The sequence below is a fragment of the Ipomoea nil genome, unplaced genomic scaffold (assembly GCF_001879475.1).
Source record: "Ipomoea nil cultivar Tokyo-kokei standard unplaced genomic scaffold, Asagao_1.1 scaffold3170, whole genome shotgun sequence".
NCBI classification, from domain to species: domain Eukaryota; kingdom Viridiplantae; phylum Streptophyta; class Magnoliopsida; order Solanales; family Convolvulaceae; genus Ipomoea; species Ipomoea nil.
The window spans coordinates 368,850-391,519 of record NW_017619598.1 but is presented as its reverse complement, the minus strand read 5'-3'; the positions used below and the strand labels follow the sequence as shown (position 1 = coordinate 391,519).

At 38.8% G+C, this 22,670-nt stretch overlaps 2 protein-coding genes, 1 long non-coding RNA gene and 1 other non-coding gene across 5 annotated transcripts; 2 read left to right on the top strand and 2 right to left on the bottom strand.

The window, feature by feature from the left end:
- Positions 1–244: 244 nt before the first annotated feature.
- LOC109167804 (60S ribosomal protein L32-1-like) lies at positions 245–2,132 on the bottom strand. 2 transcript variants are annotated; one of them, XM_019316883.1, is made up of 4 exons: positions 2,023–2,132; positions 1,186–1,280; positions 627–808; positions 245–544 (listed from the first exon to the last, which is right to left on the bottom strand). In XM_019316883.1, exons 2-4 carry the CDS (start codon positions 1,273–1,275, stop codon positions 415–417), a joined length of 402 nt encoding a protein of 133 aa, XP_019172428.1. In that variant the 5' UTR covers positions 1,276–1,280; positions 2,023–2,132; the 3' UTR covers positions 245–414. The 2 variants fall into 2 exon arrangements, with proteins under 2 accessions (XP_019172428.1, XP_019172429.1); XM_019316884.1 differs by having other exon boundaries at positions 1,186–1,287; positions 2,023–2,119.
- Positions 2,133–3,699: 1,567 nt separating this feature from the next.
- On the top strand, positions 3,700–3,772 carry TRNAR-UCU. Its single transcript has one exon. It is a non-coding gene; the product is annotated as a tRNA-Arg (tRNA).
- Positions 3,773–14,479: 10,707 nt separating this feature from the next.
- Positions 14,480–20,640, top strand: LOC109167802 (prolyl 4-hydroxylase 1). The gene is made up of 12 exons (XM_019316882.1): positions 14,480–14,651; positions 15,576–15,623; positions 16,301–16,363; positions 16,633–16,685; positions 17,088–17,153; positions 18,334–18,408; positions 19,026–19,100; positions 19,225–19,295; positions 19,391–19,442; positions 19,558–19,647; positions 19,996–20,088; positions 20,459–20,640. Exons 1-12 carry the CDS (start codon positions 14,588–14,590, stop codon positions 20,564–20,566), a joined length of 858 nt encoding a protein of 285 aa, XP_019172427.1. The 5' UTR covers positions 14,480–14,587; the 3' UTR covers positions 20,567–20,640.
- On the bottom strand, positions 20,598–21,312 carry LOC109167803. Its single transcript, XR_002051907.1, has 2 exons — positions 20,717–21,312; positions 20,598–20,665 (listed from the first exon to the last, which is right to left on the bottom strand). It is a non-coding gene; the product is annotated as an uncharacterized LOC109167803 (long non-coding RNA).
- Between the last annotated feature and the right edge of the window lie 1,358 nt (positions 21,313–22,670).

The following is a 22,670-nucleotide window of genomic DNA, read 5'->3' as shown; positions in this document are numbered from 1 at the left end:
CCGCCCCATTGCCATCGTAAAAATTTTCCTTTTTCAACCATTTAATTTCTATTATTTTATATTAAATGCAATGACTAATTACATTTAAAATTAATCATCATTTGCTGCATTTGTATAATAAAAGGGTAAAAAAAAAAAAAGTTAGACCGCCCAATCTATTAACACCATTACAAGGCAACAAAACTGTTTTCTCACACAAAACACGTAGAGTGATGCATTTGAGCAGCGTGTTGGACGGATAATATAAAGAACTCGTTAAAAACTAAAACGAAATAGCATGGCCATACCATCCAATATAAGATTAAAAATCCAAGGAAAACTTCACTGGAAAATTTTTCTAGTTCCAACTACTAGACCACCTGATGTAAGGAAGTTTTACAGAAGAAGAAAATGTCCAAGTATTTGCTAAGGTGATCACTCGTCTTCCTGGCTGCGCAACCTGGCCAATTTGTTGGTCACGACAACATCTAACTGGGCTGCACGCTCAACAATTTCCTTCCGTTTCTTGGTTGAAACATTGTGCGCAATCTCAGCACAGTAAGTCCTGAAAATAAATCAAGGAGTGAGATAAAAATTTCAGAGCAAGGTAAAAGGGAGCGAGTAAAATGGCGGTGGTAATAATAGACCTATTATGCATCATCAATACTTCCAACTCTTGAACATTGTGCACAACGAATTTCTTGAACCCGTTAGGCAGATAATGGCGGGTTTTCTTGTCTGAGCCATAGCCAATGTTAGGCATCAAAGTGCATCCTTTGAACTTCCTCCTCACACGGGAGTCAATACCCTTGGGTCTACGCCAGTTTTCCTGCCATAAAAAAAATGTCAATCCAATGACAAGCATTAGCACACAGTGTCAAAAAAGATTTGTATAGTCACTGTCCATCCATTTATTAAGTGTTCTACTCCTCAAATCTAAAGGTCCATTCATTTGGAAAACCTGCACTGAGAAACTCTAGAGGATGACTATATGGACAATTAACTGCATTGTGATTTGTGAATAAGTTGGCTTGGTTGACAATGACAACCCCTCCACCCTCCCACAGAAAATAGAGATAGAAAAATAAGATTAGTATTTGAATAACCTATCAAAATGCAATAAAGCTACAGGATAAAAAATAATCTACAATATTTACCAATCACACAGCAACCAGAAAACATAAGGCAAGAAAGCAAGTAATATACCTTCACGGAGATGTAACGGTCACTCTGTGGCCTCTTAAACTTCTTGACACGCTTCTTCACAATCTTCTTGTTCAGCAATGGAACAGCCATAGTTTCTACAAATTAAAAGTGCCATGAGCAAAAATAACAAATGTGGGTCAAGTGCGTTCAAACTTTACAAAACAAGAAACTGGAGAAAGTAGTTCTAGTTGAAAGAACAAGACTGAAGTCCAATCAGATGGGCTTGGAAGAAGGCACAGAATGACTGATGACAAAAGAACACATATTAAAGCAACTCATGTAGCCTATATGGTTAATATCCCCTAGAAATTTGAGATATCCATCACACAGAGACAAACATGCTTTCCTTTTCCACTATTTATTGAATAAAACTGGGAAAAATAAAACTACTAAAAGACCTTCAAGGGTTTTACATATTACTTTGAATATATACACAGAAACAAATGCCAGGCTTATGTCTAAACCTAATTTCAATTGTTATCCCAATTTTAACGAAAAATTGAGAGCTGATTTCTACTATAGAAATCAATGCACCTAATTGATATTCCGTAATTTTTTTCTACATTATTTCAAAAAAGGACCAGCCTTTTTGCACAAACCTAAATCATCCTTTCAACAATAATGTTCGGGTACACCAATCAAACTAAGATCGCAAGAAAATGAAATGAAATCAATTTTCGAAGGACAACAATCCGACCTACATGTCGCTATTAGCTAAAATATGGAGAAAAGGCTACAAGATGATAATCAAAGATCAAACACATACATTTATAGAAACACTCAAGCATATACGTAAATATGTAACGAAATCTAAACAGATAAGAAGAGGTTTCAGACCTTCTCCTAGAGGCGGCGCCGCTGCAAGAGCTCCGATGGAAGTGGACGGGTCAAGGAGGCTAGGACCGAGCGAGGGTTTTGTAGTGGGATATCCGTAACAAATAACTGCCCCGGAACCGGAAATGTGATCCGTTATGAGAAAGCCCGTAACGAAAGTGGTTCATTACGGCCCACCCATATGATCGGCCCACAAATGATCTTTGCACAATATTCAATCATAGTATGCTTGGTTCACGGAATGAATTTGGAAGGAATATAAATATTATTCTACAAAAAATGGAATAGGTAATAATAGAATAAGAATCTATTATTTAGTTTGTTGAAATAATAGACTTTATGAATTATATATCAATATTTGATTGGTTAAAGGAATAGGTTTTAAATACAAAAATACCTTTATACAAAATAATAATAACAGTTAATACTCATTTTAGTCCCTCGACTATTAGGTCACCTAATAGTTGATGGATCAAAATGGGTATTAACTCTAACAACAATGTAGTGAACATTGTGATGTCGTAGCTAGAATGATTGATCATAGATCATTGGGGAAGCTAGCCTTCGTCATCAACCATCACCGCCAAATAATCATCATTAGGGTGCTAAATATTCTTGTGACAAAAATGTGTAATTACCTACTTGGAGAAGCTAGCCTTCCTCATGAACCATCACCGCCAAATAATCATCATTAGGGTGCTAAATATTCTTGTGACAAAAAGGTGTAATTACCCACCTCAGGCCTTCTATACTCCGATTCGATAATTTGTGAAGAGATAAATTATGGTGACTCAATTGACCGATGGAGGCTAGAGTTTTGAGAGATTTCTCCTATACTGTCGCTGGTGAGACTCGATTCATTGGTTTCTTTTGTTAAATTTCACCTCTACAACCAACTGAGTTGTCTATATAGGCAAGTGCTAAATATTCTTCTCCCAAAGTGCTAAATATTCTGCTCTTATCTAGGGTCTTATGATAAAGAATTAATTTCACTTTTGGTCTTATGACTATTGAGGTATTGTTCATTTAAATTCACGACTTTCAAAATTATCAATTTTAGTACCTTAATTATTCACTTTTTGTCAATTTTTGTCACTATGGTAAAATTATCAGACAAAATTTATCAAAAAAATAGTAATAAACAAAATAATGAGGGTATTTTTCTTTCTTCTCCATTGCTTCTCTTTTCTTTCTTCTCCACGAGCATCTCCATTGCTTTTTATTTTTTTTCATTCGTGTATAGAGATGTGTATATTTCTAGGATTGTATTTCCATTTAACAAATCGTGTCGAATGAAAAAATAAAAATAAAATAAAAAAAGAAAAGAGCAATGGAGAAGAAAGAAAAGAAAAAAAAAAAAAAAAAGCAATGGAGAAGAACCCAATGGGGAAGAAAGAAAAGAAAGAGAATTAAAAAAAATATTAAAATATCCTTTTTATTTTACTTATCAATATTTTTTTAGTGAGTTTTGACTGGAGTGACGAAAATTGATAAAAGTTAAATAATTTAAATACTAAATTGACAGTTTAAAAGTCATGAATTGAAATTAATAAGACTCCAATAGTCATGGGACCAAAAGTAAAATTAACACTTATGATAAATTAACCTTTAGGTGGTTTGGGTCAGAACTCTAATTTCTATTTCACTACAAGTAAATTAATATGCCACATTTAGTAACAAGCGCCCATGGCCTAATGGATAAGGCGCTTGACTTCTAATCAAGCGATTGTGGGTTCGAGTCCCACTGGGCGTGCATTTGTTTTATAATCCGGAACCAGTCTGTTAAAATCCAGAGTCGAAGTGTTGAACCCGAAACCACCAGCCCCCAAGCTAAAACCACGTTAACTTAAACATATTATAATAATGTAATAAATGCCTACGTAAGTCTGTGATTTTATCTTTTAAAAAAGAAAAAATGTTGATCGATAGGGGAATGGGGCTTAAACTCAACGTCAAATTAGACTAGAAAGCGGAGATCAATGAGTTAATTAGATTTAAGGGGTAATCAGAAATTATGTATAACTAATAATTATCCTGTGCAATGCACGAATTATTATTAATTTAACAAATTTATCAATTAAATTTTTGACATCTTCTGAATTAGCAAAGAAAGTAATGGTTGTGGAAACAGAAAAATTTTTATTATTTTTGACATCTTCTGAATTAGCAAAGAAAGTAATGGTTGTGGAAACAGAAAAACGTACTTGAGTTCTTAAAGTTCAAAATTAGTTTGATTAAAAATGTAAGTATAACTATACACAATATTTAATATTTTTAAAACTTTAATTATGCTATTATTATGTTGATTCTAAAGTTTATTGTTACTTGTATTATTATTTGAATTTGAATTTGAATTTTTTGTTTGAAAGAAATTTGAATTTGAAATAACTACTTTAATTATATAACTAACGTATTTAAATTAAACTTGTAAATAAAATAACTGGGGATATTTTTCGAAAATCTCCACAAAAAATTTATTCATTTGAAAACGATTATTTATGTAAAAATTATATTTATTTTATATCTAATTTCTCCTCTTTATATATGTGGAGTCAAATTAATTATAATTGAGGTTTAAATGAATATATACACAAATTATATTAAATATAAAACTTTACAAATAAATTTGGACACAATAAATTTTTGTCCATACTTCATTATGCTCTAATATATATAAAGATAGAGATAGAGCTATAATAATAAAATATAATTCAATGTTGCAAAAAACGTTAGGCGCCCCTAAGCGCCAAGGGGCGAATTTTTTTTAAAAAAATTTCTAATTAAAAATAAAATTAAAAATTAAAAAATTAAAAAATTTAGTAATAAAACATAAGGTTTCCATAGTTATTTCTTACAAACTATTTACGTAAGTGGTTGTAGAAGTGTTCAAAAGATTGTTTAAACCATCTAAATACATTAAAAAAATAACTAAAATTAAGAACAAAATAAGCATTTTTTAAGAAATTAGTGGACCAAGCGGCAGGCGCTCGCCGACTTCATAGTCGAGTGCACCGCTCGCGAGGCCGCCGAACTAGCCCGGAGCGATGAGGAAGATTGGTGGACCCTGTCACGGACGGCTCGTCCGGCCCCAAAGGGTGTGGCGGAGGGGTGGTCCTCGTAACCCCGGAGGGGTTCCGGGCCTACTACGCCCTTCGTTTCCACTTCAAGCTCTCCAACAATGAGGCCGAATACGAGGCGCTACTGGGTGGCCTCAGGCTGGCATTGGGTCTGAGGGCCTCCAAAATAAGGGTGCGGTGCAACTCCCGACTGGTGGTCGGACAGGTGAATGGTGAATTCGAGGCCAACGAGGAGAGGATGAGGAGATACCGCGACGTGGTACTCCAGGTCCTGGGCCAATTGACCCTCTACGAAATTTTGCAGGTACCCCAAAGTCAAAACGGGGACGCGGACTTGCTCTCCAAGCTCGGCCTTGGCACCCCGGAGCATGTCTCCAAGATAGCGCGGATTGAAGACCTCCAGAGGTCTAGCCTGGAGGCCTACCCCGTTCTCCCCATACAGGCACGGTCCCCATGCTGGTTGGACCACCTCATTGAGTATAAGAGAGCAGGTACCCTGCCAGCAGACGAGGCAGCCGCCAAGGCGGTCAAGAAAAGATCACCAACATACGTCCTCCTTGGAGACACCCTTTACAAAAGGTCCTATAACGGCGCCCTCCTCCGATGCCTATACCCGGACGAAGCCAAGTCCGTCAAAGAGGAGATACATGAAGGCACATGCGCTGCACACCAAGGAGCCTTTGCCATGGCGAGGAGGGCCCTATTGCAGGGGTACTTTTGGCCACAAATGGCCAAGGAATGCGCGGAGTACGCCCGGGGGTGCCCGACCTGCCAGCACTTTCACGCAGAGCCGGGACGGCCAGCAACCAGCTACACGCCTATCAGCACGGTGATCCCGTTCTCACGGTGGGGGATCGACATCGTCTGGGCCCTACCCATGGGGTCTGTGAACAGGAAGTACATAATAGTCGCCATAGACTATTTTACAAAGTGGGTTGAGGCGGAGCCCCTCGCCACCATCACGAGCACCCGGTGCATGGAGTTCATACGGAGGAACATTTTGTACCGCTTCGGAGTCCCCATGCAAATCATCTCCGACAACGGGCGCCAGTTCGAAAGCAAAGAGTTTAAGGCATTCTGCGACCAATGGTACATAAAACACACCCGCGTGGCGGTGGCGTACCCACAGGAAAACGGGCAGGTGGAGAACGCCAACAGAACTATAGTCGACGGCATCAAAAAGAACCTGGACGCAGCCGGAGGAACATGGGTGGAGGAGCTGGACACCGCCCTATGGGCATACCGCACCACCCCAAGAAGAGCCACTGGGGAGGCACCATTTGCGCTGGCATACGGATTCGAAGCACGGGCCCCCACCGAAGCTGTGATACTATCCTATCGGGTTGCAGTATACGACCCCGACCTCAATGAGGAACACCACGCCGCCGACCTCCACCTCATCGACGACAGAAGGGAGGAGGCCATGGTCCGGGCAGAAAATTACCAGCGTCAAACAAAAGCTTACCACGACAACCGAGTCCAACCCCGCTACTTCCAGGTTGGCGACTACGTCCTCCGGAGGAGGGAGGCGAGCCGACCCCAAGACGGAGGCAAATTTGCAAAGAAATGGGAAGGTCCATATGTGATTGAAGCCATAGTACGACCGAGCAGCTACAAGCTAAAGACCATATCGGGCAAGGTGGTAGACAGGGTGTGGAACTCGGAGCACTTGCTGAAGTTTTACCAGTAGAAATTCATTTGTATGGCTTATCCCCTCCCCAATAAAGGGCCGGGCTTCCCACAATAATGTTCTGTTTACATTCGCAATGGAATAATGAGGTTGTTAAACAATTATCCTATCCCGACTTGGGGACAAGCATGGGCAGACACAGAGTCGGACGCTCGGGCACCCCAAGGCCGGCCTACCCGAGGCCGGCCGACACGGGGTCGGCCAGCGCGGGGTCGGCCGACCTTGAGGTCGGCCGGCGCAGGTTAGGACGGCGTAAAGTCGGCCCTCCAAAGGACAGTCGCTCCAGAGAGGCCGAACATGACGGTCGCGTACGCGAAGAGCCTGACGACCACATTAGACATAACGCACGCCCTAGGGGCGGTACGAGATCCGACCTCGTCTACCGCCGAACGGAAGGATTCGGGACGCGAGTCGAGAGACTCCATCCCATGAATCGCTAAGACGCCTAAGGGCGATATGAGGTCTGGCCTCACCTATCGCCGGACGGGTGTAACACAACCTCAACACCCCAGGGGTGGTACGAGGCCCGTCCTCGCCTACCGCCGAACGGAAGGATTCGGGACGCGAGTCATGGGACTCCATCCCAAGAATCGCTAAGACGTCCTAGGGGCGATATGAGGTCCGGCCTCACCTATCGCTGGACGGGCGTAACGCAACCTCAACACCCTAGGGGTGGTACGAGGTCCGTCCTCGCCTACCGCCGAACGGAAGGATTCGGGACGCGAGTCATGAGACTCCATCCCAAGAATCGCTAAGACGTCCTAGGGGCGATATGAGGTCCGGCCTCACCTATCGCCGGACGGTCGTAACGCAACCTCAACATCCTAGGGGCGGTACAAGGTCTGACCTCGCTCACCGCTGGACGAGCAACCCCGCAAGAAGAAGCGACCAGCCGACCCCAGCAGCAGCCAGCGAGAGGTCGGCCGGTCGACCCCGTAAGGGCGGCCAGTCCCGCGTCGGCAGGCCAGCTAAGTTCCTGGGTTGCCAGAGTTCTTTAGTACCGCGTTGGCGGGCACAAGGCAACTCGCGATGAGGAGCAATCAAGATAAATACGCAAGTAAAACAGACAGAATTATAAGACGAAATAGATGAACAATGTCATAGCAAACAACGTCATGGCGAAGCCAACAAGTCTAGTGCAAACAAAATAAACAAAAGGAATGTATGGGCGACAACCCGCGCAACGAGATAACACCAATCTAAGCAAAACAGAAGAGATAGTCTATGCAAGCAACTAAATAAAGACAAGGGGCCACAAACTCTAAAGGACATCAAGGCCGCGTAGCCTCGCGGGCACCGTCATCGCCACCCAAATCAGCCTGAGTCTCCTCCTGGGGGGCATCCACGCCTGCAAAGCGAAGAAGGTCAGCTGCGAAGTCCGCACAAGCGGGGTCGGCCGCCGAGTCCAACGGTGGGGGCGCGCTACCCTCTCCCACGGCCACGTCCATGGGGTCACGGCTCCTCCTCCAACTCCTCGGGCAGGCCCCACGCTGCGGGGTCAAAGGATGCATCTCTGGCGCGAAGGATGGAATAGCGGAAATATAGGCCTTCGCGTCCTGGACAAAGGCATGGGAGTCCTTGTAACCCGTAACGGCCACCCTCGAAGCCTCTTTCAGGGCCTCCTGATGCACTGCGCGCTCCCGCGACCGGCTGGCAATCAACTCAGCATACTGACCCTCCAGCGCCACCAGTTTGTCACTCACGTCCTGGCGAGCCCGCGCCTCGACCTCCAGCTGACCTCGCGCGGCCTCCAGCTGACCACGGGTGCTCCCTAGGACCTTCTCCATGGACACGGCACGGGCAACCGCCTACACAACGATAAACATAAATAGAAGACAGGATAACAAGGGATAAGAAAACACATCATCATCAGAAAGTAGCACTTACCTCCAGCAAAGGGCGGAAGATGGCATGGTCCTCGTGCATCGCCGTGTCGCGGGGCAGGGAGAGGCTGCGCATAAAGGCCTCCGGAGGAACATCCCCACAAAGTATCGAGGCAGTAGGAGGGAGGTGGACGGACCAATCAGTCAAGGCTCCCTGATACGGTGTCGTGGTCATCGGAGCTCGAGCAGGGGGGTCGGCCGTACGGCCGTCCGACAAGTGGTCTGAGTCAGAGGTAGACCCCATCTGACGTCGGCGCGATACCCGGGGACCTGGAGGAACCCGGACGCCCGAGGAAGCAGGGCTAGTCTCGCCAGTCTTGCAGCGCTTCGGGTCCTCGCTGCCACGGTTCCGCAAGCTCTCAATAGGTTCGTGATGGCAGCGCGACGGGGAACCATACCTAAACCAAGACAAGTCGGTAAGCACTTCAACGAAAATGCATAAACAAGCAGGCACACAAGCACGTTGACGAGGTGACAAACCAGAACTGGTAGGAGGAGGCGTCAAATGTCCGACTCGCAACTCAATAACATCGTCATCCTCTGAATCGTCGCTAGAAGACTCCTCCTCGGTCTCCCCCGCGGAGTCTTGAGGCGGGGGGGAGCAGCACCACGAGGAGGCAGCGGAGGGAGGTCGCGAGAAAAGCCTGCCCTGGTCAAGGACTCGTGATCAACGAGGGCCTAGGAGTCCAACATATCAGCTGTCTCACCCAAAAACTCCCGGGCCAGGGCCTCAAGCTCCGGGGTGGACTTCGGACAACGGCACTTACGAAAGTACCCTCCCCAAGGCAACTCAAAAGGGAGCGCCTCGCCCGTAGAGACAAACATGAACCGGGGTTTCCAACCCTTGTTGAAATCCCGTACGTGTCCCATAATCCTCGTCCCCGGCCGAGCCGAAAACGCCATGTAGCCCTTGCTCTCCTTAGACGAGGAATTGGTCGCGGTGAAAAAAGAGTGAAAGGTCCAGGTTAGGGCGGATATCCACCTCGACACATCGAACAATAAAGGCCGCCACCGCCCGATGGGAGTTAGGGACTAGCTGACCCACAGATATACGATGAAAGTTCAGGAGCTCAATGATGAAGGGGTGAAGCGGGAAAGCTAAACCCATGAGGAGGGATGTAACATGGACCCCAAAAAAATTGGGTCCTGGAGGCTCTAGTATACTCGTCCCGGGAGGCGGGACGTGAACCACTGCCGACGGGCCGACCAAGGCCTTCGCCATGGCGATATCGTGAGAACTCAAAGAGGACCCGAATCCCCGAGGGATGGCGGAGTCAAGTACAGTGTACTGATTCAAGGGGAAGGGATCCGGAAGTGGTGTAGGAGTCAACATGAAGGGAGGATGCGTGGCTAACGGATCTATGTAGGGGTACTCAATGTAATAGTGCTCAATGTAGGGGGAAGGAAACCGGTCTAAGTCAATGGACTCGTCATCACTAGGCGGGAGGTCCGCGTAGTCAATGGAGTCTAGGACGGACCAATAACTAATAATCAAGGGTAGGTCTACCGGATGCGTGTCCTCGGCAAGAGGCACTATACTCATAAAAAGCTAGCTATGGAACTCTAAAAGAGGGTTTGCACGAGACTCACCTGACTCAAGCAAGGAGGGGATGAACAAAGTGGGCACGGAAGGAGGACACGGCGGAGCACGGGTCGGCCTCAGTGGGGCAGGGGTCAGCCGGTGGTAGCTCGGGGTCGGCAGGGGGCGGGTCGGCCTCGGCTGGGGTTGGGGTCGGCTGGTCGGCGGCGGCGTCCGTCGGCGGTCGGCGGCAGGGGGGTGTTCGGCCAGAAAATATAGGGGAGAGAGGGGAGAGAATTTTTGGGAGCTTTTTGTGTGTGTGAGGGGAGTGAAGGGAAAGCTACTTTATATAGGGGAGGGAGGGGGAAAAAAGGGGGGAAAAAAAGAGGACATTTTTTTAGGAAAAAGGGGGGAAATTTTGGGGAGAGGGAAATGTGTGGTGTTGGGAATGTGAAGAAGTTTGGGAAGATGGAAGGGGTATTTAAAGGGGAAGTGGAAGGGTTGTAGTAGGATGAGGACTCTTAAAACTGATAAGAATGAATACAGTCTTGAATTCCAGTTCGGTTAGGAGTCCTATCGCGCCAAGAAACAGGAAGGAAGGTTGAATTTTTTGGGGAACATGATTCAGGGGCCCGTAATTATTAAGTTCATTTTACTCTCTCGTGCTGACGACTCCTCGCAGCCCCGAGAGTGAGGGACTGATGATGGAATAATCACGGAGCCGGAGGAGAGCAGGATAATACAGGTCGGACCCCGCGCCCACCCGCGGTACAGGACGGATCACCCCGGGGTCGGCCAACCACCCCGGGTCGGCCCAATGGGGGTCGGCGTGGGCCGACCTCCCCGGGCTCGGTCGAGCCCCATGGGCTCGGCCGAGCCCACGCTCAGCCCCTTAGCCGAGCTCCGTGCTCGGCCAAGGGCTGGGTCCTCGCGTGGATCGAGTCCCGCGGCGCGGGCCACAGCTCCTCCCGCAGGCCCAGGGCCCGTAGCAGCCGGGGGGTATATAAACACCCCCGGTGTCCTAATTAGATATCTGATACTTTCTGACAACATTTGTACTGTTATTACACGTTCCGTACCTCTGTAATAGCATTTTGTGTCCAATTAATATAATATTTACCGTTTTATTATTCGTTCATCATATTCAACATATACTCGGGTTGTATAATCCAGACCCCCGGGTTCATATAATCCATCAGATACGAAGAGTTAATCTAAACAAAAGTGTTTTAATTTTTCTTTATATTTGAAAGTGTTTGAATAAGGACAAGTAATGAATATTCTTTTTTATTAGCTGGTTATGTCAAGATATGTAACTCTTGATACACACTCATTTTCAATAAGGATTTTCAGAGTTTTGTGATTTTTTGGAAACGTAAATTTATTATGTCTTAATCATTATCATAATGTTTTTATCATTTATTTTTGTACATATTTTTTTTATGATTGTCATTTTTTTTTTTGTTTTCAGTTTATGTGTTGATTAGACCCCTTTAAGAAACATTATTGATATTTATGGGATGATTGAAGTAAATAGTAGCAATAAATTTTTTTTTTCTTTTTTAAATTGATGCAGTGGCATCAAATTTTCTAATCATCTTTTGCCACCTTTTAAAATGATTTATTAGTATAAATTGTCACACTTTAAAATGTATTTTTTTAATAATAAATAAATTGGCTTAAAATAATACATTAAAATTCAAAGGATAAGCAAAGTATAATCTAAAGTAACTAATAAAGCCAAAGTTGTACATGTTTGCAAAGTGAGCATCCAAATAAAGGCATCATTTAACTGGTTATTTCTTTCTTATCTCACATTAATGGTTCAATACTGCAAATATATATAAAGTATTAGTAATAACATTGGTACTGCTAAATGTGTATATAACTAATTATTTATTGATTTAGGATCAAAGAGTGCTTTATATGATCTTAGAGCTCAAATTTTACTTCCAGATATATTATAAATAAGCAACCTACATTAGTACTATCTTATCTTCATATGAACAAAACTCATCATCCTTATGTGTGCATGTGCACATACATAACTATAAACTGCCATTTTTAGATTGAATTCATCTTTCATGCGTAGCTGTATTTTTTACCAACTAATTTAATAAAGCTTATTTTGTAAGCAAATATAAAATGGATATTAACTAAAATCTTGGTAATATTGTTTCCATATTTACGTATTAACGTAATAACATAATACAATATAGAAAAGACATATTAGTTATATTCTATAATATAATAATATTTTTGGTAACATTATTGTTTGCAAATTTTCCGTATTTTATTTTACGTATTTATAATACAGTGTAGAAAAGACATTAATTAATTAGGTAATAACATAATAGCATAATTGGTAATATTATGTATCGTATTACCGTATAAAATTTTTGGATGTTTATCACCAACTAATTTAATACAATTTATTTTGTAAGCAAATTTAAAATAGAAATTAACTAAAATCTTGGTAATATTGTTTCCATATTCAGCGCTCTCACATACTAACATAATACCCTATATAACCAATTTAAACAATTTATAATATAACCAATTCATATATATATATATATATATATATATATATATATATATATATATATATATATATATATATATATATATATATGCTACAACCTCACGGTCAAATCTATATTATAATTAAAAACAAAATCCTATTTACTTGATTTTCTAACCAAACAATAATAAATAGTAAAGGAAAATTAAAAAAGAATGAAAAAATGAACATAAATATTTCACAATAATATTCTACATCATCAATTAAAAATGAAATGGAAATTAGGTAAATTGGGAAAAGAAATGAATATTAATAATTCACTAAAAATTAAAAATACTATACCATGATAAATAAAATCTCCAAAGTTACAACACTGCATGCGTACATCTACACATATTAATTTGAGCAATTATTTGCTCAAATTCAAACAATGATAACATCAAAACATATAAATAATCCAAACCATATCTTTAATTGCATTATATAATATTTGGTGTTCTAATTTAAATAATTATATATCAATCCAAATATTTTTAATATATTATAACAAATCTATTCCGTATATCGTATGGGCAAAAATATTAGTATTTATAACAATATATTCACTTTATTAAATACCCGTAAGTAAATACTATAAATAGACAAATTGCGAGATTAGCGTAGTGTAAAAGCTCAAGACCGCAGTCCACATGAAAGAAATATGCTTTGCGCAATCTAGGGGCGTTAAAGAATAATAGAGATTTGATAACACAAATCAATAATAGTGTACAAGTACTATTGCATAAGATACCATTTGCCAAAGCATCCGAATATGTAACCGATTTCTTTGCGCAATCTAGGGGCGTTAAAGAATAGTAGAGATTTGATAACACAAATCAATAATAGTGTACAAGTACTATTGCATAAGATACCATTTGCCAAAGCATCCGAATATGTAACCGTTTTGATCCTCAACTATGTCGTCATTATTAAATTGATCATCAACTATTAATTTTGATCAATTAAATCTTTAACTATTGATTTTATAAGAGTAAATATCCAAAATGGTCCCTCGACTATAGCTATTCACAAATTGGTCATCGACTTTTAATTTCAACCAATTAAGTCCTTAACTTTGTAATTTTAACACAATTTGGTCCTCTGTCTATTTGACCGTTTGTTGACTGTGATTTCTGAGGATATATATGTAATTTCATGGTCCATCGTCGATTTTTTAAGGTTCTAGTTGCATTTCCAGACCGCACTGTTAGATCTGAATCCACTGTCGAAAGCAATCTACCAAATCCGGTCGTCTTTCTTCGTCCTCCCTTTGGATTCAATGTAGTTGAGTTCGTACCAAAGCGAAGAAGACGGCGTGTTTCCGAACCAGTGCAACGTCATCCTGGAGGACTCCACGTGCTCCCACGAGAGCTGAAGGTTCTTCTGGAGATCGTCGATCACGGTCAACAAACGGTCAAATAGATGGAGGATCAAATCGTGTCAAAATTACAAAGTTAAGGACTTAATTGGTTGAAATTGAAAATCGAGGACCAATTTTTGAATTTAACTATAGTCGAAGGATCATTTTGAGTATTTATTCATTTTATAACTTATTTGATCCTGTCAAATTGATTGAAGACTAATTTAATAATTACAAAGGACTAAATTGATTATAAAATTAATAGTTAATAATTTAATTGATCAAAATTAATAATTAAAGTTTCAATTTGATAATTATGATATAATCGAGGGATGAAAGTATCATTAATTCGTAAAAAGACATAATCCCCAAGCGAATACGGTACTTTTTTACTTTCGTCCGCCACTTCTGCGATCCGTTACAGATTCCTTTCTCCTCCTTCTCATTCGGCCCTTTTCTCTCTGCTTGCCGGAGGAATGGCGACGGCGATGAGAATCGTTTTGGGGCTCCTGACATTTGTCACTCTCGGAATGATTATCGGTAACGAAATTCTATATACATATGAGTTTTTTTCGCTTTATACACACATGCAGATCACATATAGATACGTGATTTATATGCTCATATACACACGCAAGGGCATTAGTGATCATAAATCATAATCTGCGAATTTCATGGGATTTCCTTGACCTCGTTTCCTCTGGCCTTTTGCTTTGCTCCATTTGAACTTTATCCTCTTTTGTTTTTTTCTCCTTAATTTTTAATTTTTGTTTAGAAATTTCCTTTCAGTGCAGCTTAAATCCTATTCTGAAATACAGAAATGGAATTTATGCAAATTATTTTTCTTTTTCTGTTAATGAGTTTTGGTGTCAATATGATTCAAATAGTGTAGTTATGCATGCGTTTTTTATTGATTAACGGTGGTACTGGTGCCCTATAAACTGTTAAGTTGTGCTTTTCTTGGATCATGGTAAAAGTTATGGGGTTTTGACTTATTTAATTACAATTTTTAGTGCCTGAAATTATTATAAGTGCAGCTAAGATCCAAAGATAGAGGGGAAAAACATACATCAGAAATAATTAAAGAAGAACTGCATAAATATAGATGGATTTTTTTTTTTTTTTTTCCTTATCAATGTGTAAATTGATAGCTCTCTCAACAGGATCTCTCAGGTTTTCTTTAATCTGTTGGCATGTTGATGTACAGTTTTGATTTTTGTTATTTTTTTATTTTTTATTTGTTTATTGTTTATTTTTATTTTTTTGTTTTAAATTTTTAATTTTTTACATAGATGGGTATGGGGTTTACCTGATTCAACCCAGGTTTATTACTTGAAAAGGGGTGTCACTTACCACCAAGCTACTCCTTAAACCCCCCAAAATGACACATGTTGGTGATGTATACTTATGTCATTTGTAGTTTTTTGCTGAAGGGTTGTCAACTATTTTTTTCATGTAATGCAGGAGCTCTGGTGCAATTGGCATTTATCCGGAAATTGGAAGATACATATGGTAGAGTTTGTGAATTGTTTGTATATTGGAGAATTAGTGCTTCCCTACTGTTAATTTCTCCTTTGTTCGCATGACTTACTGGGTCCTTCATTTTAGGTTCCAACATTTTCATGTAGAACTTAGCTTCAGAATAGGCTTGATTTCTTAACCATAAAAGAAAAATGTCATTGGAATCATTTGAAATCTTTCAACTCCATTGTGTCATTGAGTCCTAATTTTTTGAAATACTTTGAGTTTGATCATTTAGGGACAATTCACTGCTTGACTGCTCTGTCTTCCTTGTCTTTGCTTTTCTCTTTGGAATAAGCATAGCATGGTAGGACCTTTTAGTTTAGCTTCCACAACTGTTCTTTTGGTTATCTAGAGGTAGATTGCAACTAGAGGCTAACTCAGAAGTGATCGACAGAATTTACCTATTCAAATAAGCCTTACACTTTCCACTTTGGTTTTTCCTGAGGGACCTGGAATACTTGTTTTGCTCCTTTTCTTCTTTTTGTTGGCATTTTTGCTTCTCATGGAGACATGAGTAGCTTTAATTTCCCTATCTACTGAGATTGTTTTGGATATTTGTACATCCTTCTGACATCTTTCCTTCCTTTATTTTCTACATATCATTGCAATTTTGTGTATATTCCTTGGTTTTGCCAAGTAAAATTATGAAGAATACTATCATGCAGGGACAGAGCCCACTTTAAGGGGATTACGTGGAATTCAACATGGTGTAATTCCTTTGGCAAAAGGTTTGTATTACTTGTTTGCGTATGAGCTAAAAGCTCTTGTTGTATTAGAGTTTTGCTTTCAGCACTTGTAATTGCAGTAATGACTTTTATATCATTAGTTGTAATTACTAATGAGATGTTTTTGGAAAAATTTGCTGTACTTTTTAGTTTTAGTTTATTTATTTTTATTTTTTCTGAATACAGAGTTAAGGAATAGAGGATTTTGTTGATCATTGGGATTTTAGATCCACTTGATTTACTTTTCACCTTTTCCCTCCCTTTCCTTTCAGGAATTTCACATTTGACTTATGACAAAGAAGCTGTAATACTACGTCTTGGATATGTATGCCAAAAACATTCTCCCTGGCTTATTTATTTACAGTGTATCACTGATCTCTTGGCTTAATAACAGTTGGCGCTGAATAAGAAATACTAAGTAGCACACTACATGTGAAGGGTTTTAGAAGATTATTTGATACTTGATAGCACTGATAGTTGGCAAATTCTCAAAGTCTCTATTTTTCTTAGCACTTTTATGTACAAAGACTTGATCCTTTCAAATTATTTTCAGCGTGCCACTAGTCTCTTGGGTTGATAACAGTTGGCACTTAAGAAGAAATACTAAGTAGCACACACATGTGAAGGGTCTTAAGAAGATTATTTGACAGCACCAGGATTGCTATTTTTAAAACCAGTTTTCTGTATGAAGACTTGACCATTTCAATTTAGTGCTCTACCATTGTAGGTAAAACCTGAAGTAGTAAGCTGGTCGCCAAGAATAATCTTGTTCCACAACTTTTTAAGTACAGAGGTATGCAATTTCATATGTTAAAGTATATTTTCTTATAGCACTGAATCCCCATTGTTGCTTTTGTTGACATGTTGCAGCTTAATGAACTCATGCTATTTGTTGAACACTTAAACCATCTGTTGACTTTTGTTGGGTGTGTGCATATAGATTAATTTAGTAGAGGAATTTTATAGAGTCAACAAACTTGGGTACTTCTTGACTCAGTATTTACAAGTGTCCTTACTATGTTCAGTCTAATAGTAATTGATGTTAGCAGTATGATTATTATGGATAACTGTGTAATCAAAATCCCATGAAAAGTAACTTGTGTATACATTATCCATTGGTAGTTGTACTAGAACCAAGACTAGGGTTTGTATGCTTTTCCATTTTCCAAATTTGGTGAGGTATTGAAGTCTTCTGTAATTGGCATGTGTTTTCTTTACCTGTGTAAACATTATTCAGCAGCAGCCATTAGCTATTAACTCCTTAATAAACTGTTACAAAAGATCACAGTTGATGATCATTATGTGGTCAAGTACTAACTCAAAATCCCTCAGCACTCAAAGTGTTCTGTGCTCTTCTCTTCAAAGTTATTTCAATTTTCATCAAACTTCAAGACAAGCAATATAGCCAACAATATAAGTTTGAAGGATCAGTCAAAAAAGAAAATAAAAGAAACTTCTGAAGGGCAACAGTACAAAGGCACAATGGCTTATAGATTGGTGCAGATACATGTTTGACATAGGCATGAATTGGAGCACATGCCTGATATGCACTATATTGTGTCAATTTAGATAATACATACTAATCACCTCATACTCTGAATTGCACCATGGGTGTAAGTGATTTTAGGACATTTGGAAATACATAGAATATAGCAACAGAACTAAAAAGCTTCTTGCAGGTAGTAAATCACTCTATATCCCATTTTGTCTGTCCTCTATGTCAATCTCTGAGGGTCAACTTAAATGCATTTGAATTTTGAACTGTGAGGCCATAGAGACAGGAAGATAGATGTGTATTTTTCTATAAAATGTATTTGTCAGTTTACAATGGAGATTTTGTTAGATAAGATGTGAAATTCTTGTGGAATCTAGGTAGTCTATTTGCATTACTTTTTTTTTTGTCCATTTCTGGAAAGAGTGGAAATCATATTCCTACTTTATATTGTAAGTGTAACATAGCATTTCCTTTACAGGAATGTGACTATCTTAGAGGTATTGCCAAGCCCCGCCTTAAGGTTTCCACAGTGGTGGATGCAAAAACTGGAAAGGTTTGTATCTGATGTAATGCTTTTATTTATTTATTTATTTTTCTGTTATAACATACTATTTTATCCTAAATTTAACATTGATATCTGAAATTCAAGTTAAAGCTCTTACATGATGTTGGCATATTAACTGAATTAATTGATTGATATTGATGTTAAATTTGTTGAATTGATACCTGTGAAAGAGTACAAAAGATTAATTTAATTATTCTTTTTGCCAATTTCTGGTTCTTGTGAAGCTTCCTTTTGGCATATGAAGTTTCATTGTCATAACCTTTTAGTTGTTTCTATTGGAACTCAATATTGGGAGTGTTAATGTATTTTATTTATTTTTGATTTAGAATTTAGACATTTAGTCGAGTAAGGTTGGTTGAACATTTTGTTTGGTTTGTTCATTAGTGAGATGGCAAATTCATTCTGGAATAGTATTCAAAATTTTCATTAGAAGTAATTAAAACTTTCATTTTTTTTTTTTTTTTTTTTTTTTATAGATGACTTAGAACATTTTTACTGGTAACTTGCATATCTGCATTTTTATGAAATGCAGTTTATGGGTTTCATACTTCTGTTTATTTGTTCTAAATGCATATTTAACTGACAGTATTTCTCTACTATTCCAGGGAGTCACGAGTGATGTCAGAACAAGTTCTGGTACCTTTTTGACTCCTAAGGACAGGTCATACCCTATAATACAGGTTGGTCTGCAATAAGTTAGTGATATTGTGATTTATGGTTTCCCATATACTCCGTATTATTCATTTGAATCAAGTTTACTAGTGATTCATTTAGTGGCTTCCTGTATGCTTCCTGCAATATCAGGCAATCGAAAAACGAATATCTGTCTATTCTCAAGTACCAGTTGAAAATGGGGAGCTCCTTCAAGTTTTAAGGTTTGCATTGTGATCATTATTTGGTTGTATCTTTCATATATTTATGGAAAACTGATATGTTCTTAGTATCAAAGCTAACATCTGCAGAAGCACAGGTATCAGAAGAGTGAGCTCTACAGACCACATCATGACTACTTTGCTGATGAAGTATGTTTTCCATCTACCTTGTGCATTTATTGCCTCCCATCATATCTCATTTGATATCAACTCAACCATCTATGGAGAATTACTTTGTGGTAAAGGAGGTTCAATACTTTTGCAGTTTAACATAAAGGCGGGAGGTCAAAGAATAGCAACAATGCTTATGTATTTAAGTGACAATGTTGAAGGTGGAGAAACATACTTTCCAATGGTAGATCCATCAGACTTCTGACTAATTTTTGTCACTTCTTTAATTCTTTTTGGCAATTTCTATATTCTATGGATCCTTTTTTCACTGTTTCCAAAATCTCAATGAGATCATATGAACTGCATGTGATCTCAGGATCACTATTGCCAATGAATTTTCCCACTTTGTTATCAGGATGTTTATATTGAACAATAATATTACTTGTGATTATATCCAGATACCCATTTTATATTCTGCTTATTATTATGGACTAACTAATTGTAATGTCTCATTCCTTTGTCTTTCTTAATGTTGTCTCCATATTTTTATAATACTTGTATTCTTTCTTAATTACTTTAATGCCATCTGCAGGCTGTTGGCAATGATTGTAGCTGTGGTGGGAGAGCGGTTAAAGGGTTGTGTGTAAAACCAACTAAAGGAAATGCTGTGCTGTTCTGGAGCATGGTTAGTGGGCTTTTACCTGCTTTAGCTTGTACCCATTTCTATGTTTTTCCTTTATCTCAGTTGTAACATGTTACTCACATAACATCTATCAAAGATTATTTTTTGATAAGTATAATTGTGCCCCTCTCAAGGTAAAAAGAGGGGAGGGAGTATTTGTGTGTAAAACTTAGGATAGCTGTTTAAATGGGCATCTGGCAAACCAAAAGTAAAACCCACCGTAAAAGCAGAAGGCCAATATATATTTCTAATTGTTTTGTTAAACTTTCTGGTTACAAATTCCAGCATAATTGATTTAAAAATGTTAGTTCCATGGCTGTTTACTAGTTTTGCGGTTGATGTAAACTCACTTGTGTTCGTTGTTTCTTCTCAGGGGCTCAATGGAGAATCAGATCCAAATAGCCTACACGGAGGATGTCAGGTTCTGTCAGGAGAGAAGTGGTCTGCCACAAAATGGATGAGAGAGAGAGCTATTTCCTGATGCTCTGCTGTACTGTACGTACCATCTTTTACATCTTAAAACAATTAATCTCGTTTTTGCTTGAACCCCTCTAATTATTTAGTTTTACTTTAGATCTAGCTTACACACAAGTTTTTTTTTTTTTTTTTTCAATTATCAGAACATACATACACATTTTTTTTTCGTTTTTCTATACATGATGACAGCAATCACCTGAACTTCATTTAATTTTGATACCAATGATTGCCAATTGTCTTGTGTGCTTCAAGTAACCAGCCGTTTTTGCTGGACAGTTCTGCCATGGACTCGGGTCCATTTTGCAAGGTGGACCTAGGTCAAAATATACAATTTATATATTGAATGTTACAATTCGAATTATGAACATTCAGGATGTAAATTATGAACATTTAGCATATAATTAAAATTATGAACATTTAGTATGTAAGTTGTGTATTTTTAGACCTGAGTCCATCTTACAAGGTGGACCTGGGTTCATAGAATAATTTGCCCATTTTGCTGTCGGGAATGATTATGTATTATTGGATTAGTAGAATAAAATTTAGACTTGGACCACTGTTATGTTCCGGTCTATTTTTTTAATGCTCAATGTTTATATTTAAATAAGTATTTCAAAGTATATCAATGTAAAATTATATAGGAGAAGTCAATGTATTGAATTTCAAAGTATATGAGATAATATAAGCCAGGCGATAAATTATAATTGTCATTAAAATAAATGTTTGCAACTTTGTAAAATCGATAGTCTAAATACTTAGTCTAAAAATGATAGTTTAAATACACATTATTTTTATTTGAATTTCTCTAAGTTTTCTTAATTCTCTTTTGGGTAGCATAGATGATAGCGTCATGTAATGAGATTATGATGTAGGAAGTTGTGGATTGGCTCGTTGTGTATATGACTGGGATCTTAGTTGTACTATGAACTCTTGATCTTGCAAGCTCATGTTGATATTTTGCAGGTAGTTTTTCCCGTACATGCTTCATGTGAAAGTATTTAAATAAAATATTTATATTTATTATATTTGTAGAATATTCATGTGTAGTACCTTTTGTTCTATTTTCATAACTTGTTTACTTGATAGTAATAACAATAACTATGTAAGTAGTCTGAATATTGATATCACAACATGTCTAGTTTTATCAACAATTTCCACATCCATTTTGCACCTATTCATTTTTCAACTTCATATTTTTAGAATTAGTATGAATGAGTGTAATACTTGATTTTGTGTGTGTGTTTTTTTTTTTTTAAATTTTTTTTTATTTGATTTAAACTAATCTTGGAGTTAAATTGTTTGTCACTTTGCGCATAAACTTTTTAAAATAGTGACTACATCTTATATACCAAATGTTTTTTGTTCTCAAGGTTAATGTTGATTTTGCCTTTAATCTAAGCAGGTTAAGTTTAGAAGATGAAATGAATTGTAAATTTATATTAGTTTTAATATATTTAATGAATGCACAATAAGTATTTAATTTACATACATGATCAAAGAATGCAACAATGGTGGCTATTTCGAAATTTCTTTGTTTTCTGGATTTGCCAAATTGATTGTAGCATTGTTGTAGTCTTGACATATTTTCAATGCGTCAAGTGTGTCACGATGTTCTATTGCGCTATATTGACAATTTTTAATAAGAGTTTTTTTTTAACACTTTTGGTCTCACGACTATGGTGGCACTATCAGGATTACTCCACGACTTTCAAAATTTGCAAACTAGGTCCACGCCTATCATTTTTGTAACAGAATTGGTCCTTCTGGCGCATTCTCCGTCAATTTGTGACCAGAAAAAAAAAATTATCCCTTTCAATTAGGGTTAAAATTATCAATTCCCTCTGGTGGTCAGCTCCCTCTCATAACTCTTGTAGGCCAAGATGTGACTAATTCCTTCGTGGCCTACCACCCAGCCACTACCTGGGCTCATCTTGGCATTGAGGAATTAGTCACTGAAACGAAACGAGGCACTGGAAAACAATGGTTAGCCTTCGACTGTATGTTCAGACTGCCACACATGGCTAAAAAGCAACCAAGAAGTCAAGCCATGGAGTTCTTGAAAATAGCCAAGGAACTGTTATCGTATTCAGCAATCCTATCAGGAATTG